This window comes from Crassostrea angulata, chromosome 7, assembly GCF_025612915.1.
Source record: "Crassostrea angulata isolate pt1a10 chromosome 7, ASM2561291v2, whole genome shotgun sequence".
In the NCBI taxonomy this organism is placed as follows: Eukaryota; Metazoa; Mollusca; class Bivalvia; order Ostreida; family Ostreidae; genus Magallana; species Magallana angulata.
The window spans coordinates 4,073,904-4,086,675 of NC_069117.1; the positions used below are offsets into that span (position 1 = coordinate 4,073,904).

The 12,772-nt window shown below is 36.0% G+C and overlaps 3 protein-coding genes across 3 annotated transcripts in view; 2 read left to right on the forward strand and 1 right to left on the reverse strand.

The window, feature by feature from the left end:
* The first annotated feature begins 226 nt into the window (after positions 1-226).
* On the forward strand, positions 227-4,006 carry LOC128157029 (protein catecholamines up-like). Its single transcript, XM_052819385.1, has 3 exons — positions 227-1,370; positions 2,107-2,306; positions 2,606-4,006. The coding sequence occupies exons 1-3, from the start codon at positions 263-265 to the stop codon at positions 2,855-2,857; spliced, it is 1,560 nt and encodes a 519-aa protein (XP_052675345.1). The 5' UTR covers positions 227-262; the 3' UTR covers positions 2,858-4,006.
* Positions 3,348-8,236, reverse strand: LOC128157030 (tetratricopeptide repeat protein 19, mitochondrial-like). The gene is made up of 2 exons (XM_052819386.1): positions 8,041-8,236; positions 3,348-5,431 (listed from the first exon to the last, which is right to left on the reverse strand). Exons 1-2 carry the CDS (start codon positions 8,193-8,195, stop codon positions 4,498-4,500), a joined length of 1,089 nt encoding a protein of 362 aa, XP_052675346.1. The 5' UTR covers positions 8,196-8,236; the 3' UTR covers positions 3,348-4,497.
* A 159-nt stretch (positions 8,237-8,395) lies between these two features.
* The window catches only part of LOC128157027 (tudor domain-containing protein 5-like), a 35,942-nt gene continuing 31,565 nt past the window's right edge, over positions 8,396-12,772 (forward strand). Inside the window, exons 1-7 of the mRNA XM_052819376.1 lie at positions 8,396-9,176; positions 9,301-9,507; positions 9,807-9,958; positions 10,406-10,462; positions 10,580-10,736; positions 11,012-11,163; positions 11,811-11,919. Of these exons, the coding sequence (XP_052675336.1) occupies positions 8,576-9,176; positions 9,301-9,507; positions 9,807-9,958; positions 10,406-10,462; positions 10,580-10,736; positions 11,012-11,163; positions 11,811-11,919 (1,435 nt within the window). The 5' untranslated portion in view covers positions 8,396-8,575. The remainder of the gene's footprint in view (positions 9,177-9,300; positions 9,508-9,806; positions 9,959-10,405; positions 10,463-10,579; positions 10,737-11,011; positions 11,164-11,810; positions 11,920-12,772) is intronic.

A 12,772-nucleotide genomic window follows, 5' to 3' on the forward strand; every position in this document is an offset into this window, starting at 1 on the left:
GTTTCAAACGAAGCGTAATGAAGGTCATAATTTTCCGGAATAGTATTATTTAAAAATATATATATAAAAACATTATTGCAATTAACTAATGTATGATCAACATTTATTGAATAAATTAATAATCTTTTAAGATATTATATACATTTTTTTCCAAAATAATTCTGGAGTGATATATTTTGATGGACCGAAGCATTTGTTGAGCAAGCTATCAAAATCATTAAAAGGCCACGTAAACATTTGGCGACCTTCACCTTTCCGAAAAATGGCTGCTCCCGGTACACGTTCTCAGTTGGGACTGTTTAGACTTGTGATTGTGTCCTTATGGGTGTTTTGTTTGTATTTTGCCATCGTGTCTGCTCATGGACATGGCCATAGTCACGATCACGAACCAAAGGAACCAGCTTCCTTCAGATATAGCAGGGAAGCCAACGAGGCAGATGGGAAAGAGGGCCAGGGACATGGTCACGCCCACGGGGGCCACGGGCACGCCCATGGGGGCCATGGACACGCTCATGGAGGTCACGAACATGCTCATGGAGGTCACGGACATGCTCACGGGGGTCATGGTCACTCACATGAAGGACATGGTCATGGCCATTCTCATGAACACGCTCACAGCCACGGACAGCCTTCTGGCAAGTCGGAGTTCTCCGTTGATAATATGGATTCAGTGTGGACAAAAGGGGATACTAAAAGTCCAGTTAAAGAAGTAAATGTTTGGCTGTGTGTTCAGGCCTTGGTTGCCACTCTTTTTATTAGTGTATCTCCTATTGTTATCTTGTTATTTGTTCCTATTGAAAACGCAAATGACCCAAAACACAAGGACTTGTTGAAAATCTTGTTGAGTTTTGCATCAGGTGGTCTGCTCGGTGATGCATTCCTTCACCTTATTCCACATGCTGTTTCTCCCCACAGTCACGGAGGGGATGATCATGGCCACTCTCATTCCCACGGTCACAGTCACGGGGACCATGATCATTCTCATGACATGTCCGTTGGCCTTTGGGTTCTGGCAGGAATCATTGCTTTCTTGTGTGTGGAGAAATTTGTTCGCATTGTGAAGGGAGGGCATGGACATTCACATGGTCACAGTCACAGTGATGCATCAAAGAAGGAAGGGAAAAAGTCTGACCAGAAATCAGAGGACACCAAAGACAGCAAAAAGGAAAACGAGGAGGAAAAAAAGAAAACTGATAAAGAGAAGGAAGAAAAGAAGGAGGAAAAGAAAGAGTCATCAGACAAAGAAGACTCTTCTAAGGAAGATAAAACAAAGAAAGACACAGAAAAAGAGGAAAAGAAAGAAAAAGACACAGAAAAGAAAGATGATAAGAAATCAGATAAAAAGGAAGAGAAAGAAGAAGAAACAGAAGGTAAATCATAAAATGAAAGTTGCATTATGAAGCTAACAATTCCTTTCATGTATCAAAAATCCAAACATGAATGTACATGTATGATACTTCACATGATTGAATACCCTGAGAATTTCATATGCATATTTATGTGTCCAAATTTTAACTTTACTATAATTTGGAAATGCAACCTGAATGTGAACTTAGAATTACTGGTATCAAGTAATAGAGAATATATATAAACAGTATAGCATGGTCTTAAAGGTACCTCACTACACCTACATTTATACTTTTTAAGACACTATGTTGCAAGATGGCGATTTAAATGTTTTGTTAAACTGTTTATAGTATTCGATTGGATTGTATATCGTCATAACTCAGTGGTTAAAGTATTGGGCTCCTGAACTGCAGCTAGATCATGAGTTCGAATCCACCTGGAGCTTTTGTTCATGTTAATTGAACTAAATTTTTGAAAATGTAATTTTTCATCCAAAATGAAAATGTAATTTTTCATCCAAAATTGCACATTTTTTGCCTATTTGACATAAATAATTCTTATGCATTATGATATATATCACAATCAAGTAATTTTCTGCTGATTTGAGAAAATATTTCAAGGTGTAGTGAGCCACTTTAAAGACAAGGGAATTGTTCACTTTCAAAACAATAAACTTTAATGATTATCATTTTACACTGAATTTTCTATTGGCAATTCAATGTGAATTTTAACAATTTTCAATATATATATGAATTGCAGAGGATATAAAAGTGGCAGGCTACCTGAATTTAGCAGCTGACTTTGCCCACAACTTCACAGATGGTCTTGCGATAGGAGCCTCCTTCCTGGTGGGTCAGGGGCTGGGTATCATCACCACGGCAACTGTGTTCCTACACGAGATTCCACATGAGATTGGAGACTTTGCCATCTTAGTGCAGTCAGGATGCTCAAAGAAAAAGGTAAGAATGCAGGCTACCCATGGTGAAAGGACTCAGTGGAATAGAGTTCTCAGCATTGAGAACCTGTATCTAAAGAAGTGTCTGTTTTATTTATCATGAATATAAGATACAAACTTGAACTTTTAATGCTAGGAGAGGAAAATCATATACTGCTAGCTGACAAATTTCTTGTTACACATGTACTTTTTAAAGTTTAAATTAATTATTATTACAGAATTTTTTTATCAATCAGTATATTAGGGTTTATATTCAAGTGTTTACACTCTATTTATTTTCATAATCCATGTGTAATATTTCAGGCCATGAAGCTACAGTTTACCACTGCCATTGGAGCCATGATGGGCACTGTCTGCAGTCTAATGGCCCAGGGAATTGGAGATGCTGCCACGGCCTGGATCCTTCCCTTCACCGCCGGGGGATTTATCTACATCGCCACCGTCTCCGTCATTCCAGAACTTCTGGAGGATACTAAACTAGGCCAGTCCGTGAAGGAAATAGCCGCCCTCTTAGTGGGGGTGTATATGATGGTTTTGATTGGTCAGTTTGAATGATCTGCCAAAAACTTATCGAAGAGTACCTGTTATAGATTTAACATATTTTCCATGAGAATTTGTTACTATTTATTTTGCTGAACATGTTGAAGGCTGATGATCATCTTGTGTTCAGGGAACACATTTCTTACAAATTTTACTTTTTGTGCTTGAGAAGCAGAGCAATCGACTGGTAGAACTATTTATGGACCAATTTGACACACTTGTAGATGAAGGTTATACAATGTTTGTATAAAAATGCCAATTGAGGTAGCAAGTTTTAAATCATGTCCATTTTCTTAATCATATCAAATAATGCTTGTTGATTTTCTTCAAGCAGATTTCAAAGTGTTGTTGTATTCAAAAAGGTCAATTGGTACTGAACTTAACATGCATTTTTTATTGACAAAAATGCATGTCAATGAACATTTCAATTAAATGGCAAGGGTGCTCAAATTCTTACAAATAAAACCCAATCAGGTTTTTAAGAAACCTTTTTTTTAAAAAAAAACGTTTTTCTTGTTGTGAAATAGATTTTCTTATTGTATCATTTAATATGTTGTTGGGAAAGACTGGGTATGAGTATTGTTAAGTGTGGTTGCATGAGAGATTTGCGATTGATGTTTGTGGATATCTAGTCATGTATAAAAATTCTACTGTTTTTCTTTAATTGTACACATGAAAATTAACATAAAATTAAAGAATTATCAGTTTGCACAGATTTGAGAACCTGCCCCAAAGTGTTGAGAAGTTGAGAACACATAATAGATTAAATATATGGTATATACAAGTATAAAATAGCATTGGTTTGCTCTTTAATTTCATCTTTTTTGTTGAATGCATTAGTGTTTTATTAAGTAATTGATCAATAAACAAAATGGGTGGAATAAGCATTGTTGTAATAGAACCATGCTAATGCTGTGCAAGACTTCAGAACTAGATACATTAATGTCCTTATTTATTCATTCCATGTCATTCTTGTGTGAATTTGTGAGAAAAAGTGTACATTGAATTACAATGGGTTGAATGAATGTGTGATAATTTTGTAGTTTATGGGTCCTGAAGGAGAGGAAGTACTTGAATAATATTTTTTGAATGGAAATAGAAATTTGGATGCTTTAATTGTATTGTTTAAGATGTCATTACTTTGAAATATATCTGGTGCCAGGATATTGAGTTTCTCATCTATTTCAACTGTAGAAGCTTGTGGCATACAGTGCTTGTCTGCAGTACTTATATCAATAACAACTGCTCCTTCATCAGAAGCTTTGCATTAACGTTTAAAGTTGTGGGTCTTAAAGAATGTAAGGACTGTGATGCAGTAATCGCTAGCACAATATAGATCCCTCAACCAAAGAATATGGTAGTTTCAAGACCTGGCGATTCTGAACACCTTGATTTGAGTAAAATATTCTTAATATATGTAAAAGCAATGAAAAAACCCCAACTAAATTAAATTGAGCTGAGACCCTTAAGGATTTCTGCTGCATTTTTAATTAACTTTTTAATCAATATCTGACTATTTGTTAACTTATTACAACAGTGTATCTAATGAACACTACTATGACAGATAGTACATGTAAATTAAGTTATTCAGAAGGACGATTAAAAAAGCTTTAATTTTATTTTTTTCTAAATTCACAAATATAGAAAAGCAAACACTATTCTTCCTCTTCACATTTTTCAATACAAAACTTGGCTCTTTTGACAGCTTCAGAATGCCCCATCTCAGTTCCAATTTTTTCTCCAGTTTTGCACATTTCTAAAGCTTTGTCCACTTTCGCCTGTCTGAGGTACAAAGCCCCCAGATTGGAGTATAAGACAGGCAATGTCTCATCTTTACAAGCATGTCCAATAGCCAAAGCTTTTTTCAACACTTTCTCTGCTTTGTCATAATCTTCCTTTAAAATGTGAACAGAGCCAATGTCATTTAGAGCCACGATTCTCTGGGGGTGCTCCTCACCCAGATATCTCACCACCACCTCCTCCGCGCGCTGCAGGTACTCCAAGGCTTTGTCATACTGCTTTGCATTCACGAGGAATTTGGCGTAGTTTTCCAAGCACATCCCCAGCAGACCGTAAGTATAGGAACTCTCATCTGGATTCTCTTTTATTTTGTCCTCTTGGGTCTTGATGCAGAACTGGAAGCCAGAGTGGGTTTCTTCTTCTTTTCCCATCATGGCATAAATGGCTGCTAAGCGCATACTTATCTCAACCGTTGCATTATCTGTTAGTGTAAAAAATTCATTCTGGACTGCTACCTTTAATGTCCTTTTGTAAAGTTCCTCAGCTTTTTTTAGATCACCCATCTTCAGGGCGAGATTTCCTAAGGAATCAAACACATATATTCTGATTGTGATTAGCTGCCGCTTGTCAATCTTCTTCTCGTTAAACTGTTGTTGTCCAGCATGAAGGGCAAGGTGGTAGCAATTCTCCGCCTCCTTAAAATCTTCTCGTGCAACTGCAATGTGTCCCATTCGTATGTGCTCTTTCACTGGATCCTTTGAATCATCAGTCCCAAAAAATCCCAAAAATGCTCGAGTAAATGTCACAGTTCCAAGGAATTTGTATGTGCCTTTTCTCTGTTGTGTCCCACTGAAATAAAGAATGAGAGATTTTATTTAAAGAATCTGATAGAATTTTACAAAATAATTATTAAGGTCTCTTTTTTGCATTGCAAGCAAATTTTACTATATGTTTCAGTATATGAATGTAAAGCATACATCAAACTACATGCACACCAGTCCAAATGACAAACACGAGGCAAACTGGCCTTAACGGTCACCTATGTAGCATATAACCCATACACAAACTTGTCGAGGAGTCTCATATAATATTCATTTTAAAATTAGGTTTCATTCTGGAGTAGAACAATTTTAAATTTGTAATGACGACCACCTCCCTTCCTGAAATCTTTCAAAAAGATCTATGAAACCTATAATTTAGGTGAAAAACTTAAAGATTTGGTCTACAAAATCATGAATTAAATTTTCCTTTCAGGTGTGTGGGAGTAAAGAAGATAATTTTTTAAAAACATTTTATGCATTAACACCTATACATCCATTTTGGCCCTGCGCTAGAGTCAAAACCCATACTCCAGGGGACACGAAATTTAAAACTTAGTAGAGGACTTCCTGGTAAACATAATTATGAAGTCAGTTTTTCATAAAGATGTGTGAGAATAGAGAAGAAGATTTTTAAACATTATACGCATTGACACTGTATCCCCCCCCCCCCCTCCCCATGTCCTAAACCCCTGACCAAGGGGCTATGAATTTCACAATTTTGGTAGAGGAGTTAGTGGACATCATAAACATGTATTCAGAATTTTTTGCCCACATGTGTTGGAGTAAAGAAGAAGATTTTCTAAGATTTAATACATTTTTCCTATATGGCCATATTGGCCCCACCCTAGAGCTTGAACCCCTGACCCAGGGGTCATGAATTTTGATTGAGGGCTTCATGGACATCATAATCATGCATTTAGTTTTTAACAAATATATATGGGAGTAGAGAAGAAGATTTTCTAAGATTCAATACATTTTAACTATATGGCCATATTGGCCCCACCCTAGAGCCTGAACCCCTGACACAGGGGTCATGAATTTCACAATTTTGGTAGAGGGCTTCATGGACATCATAATCATGCATTTAGTTTTTAACAAATATACATGTATATATATGGGAGTAGAGAAGAAATGTTTCTAAGATTCAATACATTTTTACTATATGGCCATATTGGCCCCACCCCAGAGCCAGATCCCCTGACACAGGGGCCATGAATTTCACAATTTTGGTAGAGGGCTTCATGGACATCATAACCATGCAACCAGTTTTTTCCTCACATGTGTGGGAGTAGAGAAGAAGATTTTTGAAATGTTTGCTTTTTTTTGCATATTTGGTACCACCTGTGGTGCCCCGGGGGTGGTAGAGCCATGCATTTTACAATTTAGATTCCTCTGAACATAGAGATGCCTCTCATAAAAAATGGTACCAATTGGACTTGTAGTTTTTAAGAAGAAGTTAAAAATGTAAAAATTGTTAACGTGTGACGGACAACAACTGACGAAAACAGATATCAGTAGGTCACCTGAGTTTACCTAAAAACACAGGATATACATGTACTAGTGTTTTTTCAAGAAATATTATAACCTGTATTTTTATTAACATTTTCTGGGGGGGGGGGGGATTATACCAATTTTCTTCATATACTAAAGTACCGGTATATCAAATGTCTATCATTTATATAATAATTATTTTGCATTTGATATCCCAGTCATTAAAGAGCTTGTGTTAGCAGTAAGAAAGAACCAGAAATAACTTTCCATTATGACACAATACATGTATAACTGATCTGTAAGCATTGAGACATAACTCAAACTCATTATGTAAAACACATTTGTATTTTATCACTGAGGAAATAACGCCATGTTGGGATTTATTTATTTTAATCTTCTCATCTATTCATTTTCATAAAGTTGTCTATCAACTTCAATTACATTGAATCTATGAGCTTTTATGGTCACACAAAAATCTTAAATTAAAAAATCAAAAGGTTTTGTTATCTTTTTATTCGAATAAAAATTTTGGCAAAACCTTTAGAGCATGAGTAATGACAAAACAATGCTTGCACGTACATTATTGATCATAATCAGGAATGCATGGATCAACACTAGTTGTATATACTTACAGTTCTGTAAAGCTAAACTAAGGAAGAGCAACAGTGATCTCTTACACTACTAGTCAGTGTTTCTATTTAAAATACAACAGAATCATGGATGAGTCGTGACAGATTATCATGTTTATAAGAGCCCCCTTTCAAAGTAGTCTGGAAAAGGAATTTTAAGAACAAAACATCCTGTGATTTGATAGGCTAGTGTACACAAAATAATCCAGTCTTCCTGTGTTTAATACAAAGTATTGGAGCAATTGAACACAGAAATCGACGGTGTTTGATGAAAGCCTAAGCCAACCTGAAGATCTGCTAAAGCTGCTGTTAGTTCACCCAAGGAACAATAACGTAAATCGTTACGGTTTGTCAGATTAATGCGCCATTTTCTATTAAGGATATTAGCCATAAGCATATTTAACTTTGAAATATTGAATACATTTAAATTAATATTTTGAAAAATAAAATTTAAAAAAAATTGAGAGAAAATTCGAGATATTGTATAACAGAGGAAATTCGAGAAATTTGTTGTTACCTCTTGTATAACTTCTCAAACGCATCCTTGAAACGTTGTTGGGTGAACGTTGTATTAAACACAGCATGGTTAAACTGTTTTGGAAATTTCCATTTGAAAGTGCGAGGCAATTTTAACATCAAACCCAAAGTCGATTTCCATGTCGAATATGACATTATGAAGTTCGGAAATTTTTCAAGTTGGTTTTAATTTTATGTAATGTGATATCGTACAAAACGTTTCGCATCTTATCTAGGCTTCAAATTGATTGACATTTGTTACCGAGTTGTATATTCAATAATTTAAAAAATCGCACAGAGACCTATAAAAAATATTAAAACTGAGGATAGAGATATTTTTCGATGGAATGATGAAATTAGTTTCGAACTCCATATTGAGAAGCACATGCAACGACAAACAGCGGGAAATGCAGAGAATTTTAGAATTTCATATGCTTACACAAGAGCATCAATGTGATCCTTGATTGAGCACATATGCCAACCTTTAATTCTGATTGAATTGTTTTAATTGACAGGAAACAAATCTCTTTGCAATAATGAGTAGTAAAGCACAGAAGAAAGAAGAAGTGAAGAAGAACCTCAGATCTCTTCTTCTGTCGGCCCCCGCGGCGCTGACCATCGATGAACTGAAGCGTGACTACCATGACTTCATCATGGAACCTATTCCCTTCAGGGCACTTGGCTATGTCACCATAGAGGATCTCCTCAAGGATATGTCAGATGCTCTGTATGTTACATGGAAAAAGGGAGTGATGTGTGTTGCAGGTATTGCAGACTCCAACACTGCTCACATTCAGAAACTGGTCTCGAAGCAGAAAGTAGCAAACAAAAACAAATGGGCCACCCTCAGAAAAGGGGGTCCACCCCCACAGAGACACAGAACTCAGCAACCCCGGCCTCTTCCAACTGTTCCACCATTCATCAGAAATTATCTTACTCAGCTTTTTAAATCCTACCCTGATGGGTTGCCTTTCACACACTTTGATGCAGCGTTCTCTAAAAGATTTAACATTCAAATTGATCCAATAAGGCTAGGGTTTACATCACTACGAGAACTCCTGAAGTCTGTGCCATACATTTTAGAAGTGAAAGAATTGCAGAATGGAGAAGTTCGTGTGTGTCCTGTCAGCAAATCTTGTAAGTTTATAAAGGCAAGAAATGAAGATGATAAGATGTATTTTGATAATTTGATAGATCTATAGCATGGAATTGTATCTCTCAATAATCTTGAGTTTGAATTCTACTCTTTTTTTTTTGGCAGATGATCAGCCATCACAATCAAGAGAACAGCATCCTTTTTACAAACCCTACACACAAAATCTACCTCCTAGACTGGAGAGACAGAGATCTTTGGAAAGTAAAGACCCCTCCGAACATCCAGTCAATTCAGCATTTTCATGGAGAAATCAAAGCAACAATGAGCAACAGCTTATGCAGTCATCCAATCCACCCCAGTCTGTAGGACGAGGTATACATTGCAGACTCGTAAACATTGACTGTCAACTGAGCAGACATATATATGCATATGCGTAGATCTTAAATTTTCAGTGATACACACTTAATTTTTTGTTGCTTGTCATAGTCCCTATTATGTAGCATTTCAACTCCATATTGCTTCATTAATGTAACAAGACAAAAGATACCTTTAATTTTCAGTGATTTCAGACAGATGAGACACATTGTACAGACCCAAACTAAGTGTTTTCATGCTTTGGTCATTAAAAGAATAACAATGATAAGTTGTAAACAAAATGAGGCTTATTTTAGGTAGAAAGAAGAGTTGTTCGTACCGTCAGAACGGGCCCCGCCCTAGACAGCGGTACCAGAGTGAGGACAGCTCAGGAACGTTCTCTTCCTCGGAACTCAGCGTGGACTTTGAGAGCAGCGTTAGTCACCAACTCCACTTTGAACTTCAGCAGGTATTGGGTGCTATGGAAAATTGGTGTCTAATGTCATATGTGCTGAAAATTTTTATTGAAAATGCTCACAAAAACAAGTTATTTCTTTTTCCTTCATCTACACCATCTGTTAGACATCAAAAATTCATTTTTTAGTTGTCAGATAACATAAAATCAGAATAAATGCTGCTGCAACAATTAACATATTGCCTTATTAAAAACGGGAATACATTTTTTGATTCCAAGTAATGAAGTTAAAAAAGAAAGAAGATATACTCTCTTTTCAAATCTTGAAATCAAAATAAAATATCTGTATTATATTTTGAATGTTTTTGATACAAATAATTGAATCTCTTGACCGTATAATGAAACCTGCTATTTTAATTCATTTTTATGATTATTTCTTTAAATTCATTGCTTAGATAATTTTTTCATTAATATTATGTTTATCATTATTTTATTTTCTAGCTATTAAGTACAAGACCTGAGGGATTGTGGGCTACAAAACTGCTAGCAGCATACAAAGTATGTCATCTCTGATAAAATATTGCTAGGTTTGCAAAATATGTCCTTCAAGGCTTCTTCCATGTTTTACAAAAAGAAAATTGAACAGATTGGAAGTCGATGCTTTTATTTTGTCAGGAGACATTCCAAAAGGAGTTGAAGCCCATGGATCATGGATACACTAGCATCATTGAGTTGTGTTCAGCCCTGCCAGAAGTCATCAGAATGGAGCGACCTCATTCCAAGGGAGACTGGAGACTGTTTGACAAGAGACTGCCCTCCCCCGCAAAACCAGGTACTGATAAAAGGAATGGATGCTATGTGGCTTGTGTTGTATAGAACATCTTAGATTCATTCCAATTGTTCAGTTATTTAGTTACTGCATTCAAGTAAAAGTTTGTGTTAGGAATTAAACATGTGGATAGTTGCAAGTAGCTAAAATGGAAATTGTAGTGTATCTTGAATGTCTCCTGTTAGTATGTTGTCTAACATCTTGGTTTCACACCATGGACTTGAGTGTTGAGATAAAGCAGTGAGCGTGAACACACCAAATCTGAATTTACTGCACAGATACTAGTAACTCAGAATTGGGAGGACTAGTTGGGCGTCAGAGACATCCCAGTGAGCTGTGTGCAGACAGTGTTCTGAAGGAAACCATACGACAGGTGCTACAGGCTCATCCAGAGGGAGTAAGACTGCAGGATCTAGCAGCAGTGTTCCAGGTATCTCCCTCAAGATGTCAATTATCAGAATTTTTTGTCTCTATATTGTTGATTATTGGAATAAGATATGTGCTCCATGTACATGTATATGTATATATAGTCAGTGTTTTCCCCAGAAAATTTTCCATGCATGGGGGAAGTGTGGCAGAGTTGGTGCACGATGCGATGTAACAGCTGAGTACATTTGCTCAAGTTTCCAATATTTTTATGGCAAATACACAGTTTAATCATATCACAACCAAGCTAATACCATCGAGTGAACATTGTGCTATTTTTATACCCTTGCTCCGAAGGAGAAGGGGGTATACTTTTTTTACCCTTGTGTGTCCGTTTGTCCTTCAGTCTGTCTGTCCGTGACAAAAATTTCTGTCGCATTTTTCTCGCAACTATTTATTGCTGGTACTTGAAATTTTAAAACACTATTTGTTTAGGCATACCATATTGTGGAATATATTTTTATACCAATTGTAAGTCAACTTCCTGTTAAATGACAACTTTGTTTATTTTTAACCTAAATTTTCAAACAAATTTTCGTCAAAGATTTCTCAGCAACGATTTATCACTGGTGCTTAAAATTAACCATGAAAATATTTAAGTAATGAATATCTCATGTCGATTAAATTGACTACATCATTTTGTATGTGTAGGAGGAAACAGGCAAGTCTTTGGATTGGGAGAGTCTGGGTTTTAGCAGAGTGGAAACATTTGCTCTCTCCTTGGCTGACACAGTTTTACGCTTTGAATACAAAGGCAGCAGTGAGTACCTCTACTATTTCCAGTAGTTACTTTATTTTACCTCTGTGAATATTGTCTCTTTAAAGATATGTCAGATTTAACTAATAATTTTTCAGTTTATATCTCATTTAAACAGCCAGCATTGTGTGGTAGCTTTTGTATTATTTCTCGTATTACCGTAATGTATCGTGTATAATACGCACTCGTGTATAATACGCACCCCCCAAAGTTGACCAAAAATGGTGAAAAAACAGCAGGTCCTTTGTATAACACGCACCTAAAAAATGGGGAAATCAACGGCCGCCATTTCCCCTAAAACTATCGATGTTTCATAATAATTTTATAATCCTTGCGCAATTTCTTTAATTTTGTGATCCGAACATAGCACAGCGATGAAAATCGAGGGCCGCCATTTTTCCAAATAGCTATTGATGTTCAATGATAATTTTATAACCCAAGCACAATTATTGTAATTTCGTGATCGTAACATGGCCCGAGCAATATTAGAGTCAAAGTTCTCACAATTTTTCTTAAAAGGGACGGCATGATTTACGTGGGCAGTATCAAATATCATTTGACACTTCGTAAAGAGTTTCTTATATACAACAGCGGAGACGTTGAAGATCATCATACGTAGAGAAGAATGGCAACCGAGCTTAGTGCTTAAAAGTAATAATGTTTGCAGATATAAACCAAAACAACATAAAAAAATTTTTTTATTTGATAAATAATATTATAGTCACACTCTTTGATTGTTGTTAAATAAACATTGTGAAGAAACGTATGTATGTCGTATATCGTCATTATCAAGTCGTACAAATGATTGATGTATTTTTAGCAGTGTCTATGTAAAGCAATAACGTATAACTGCATA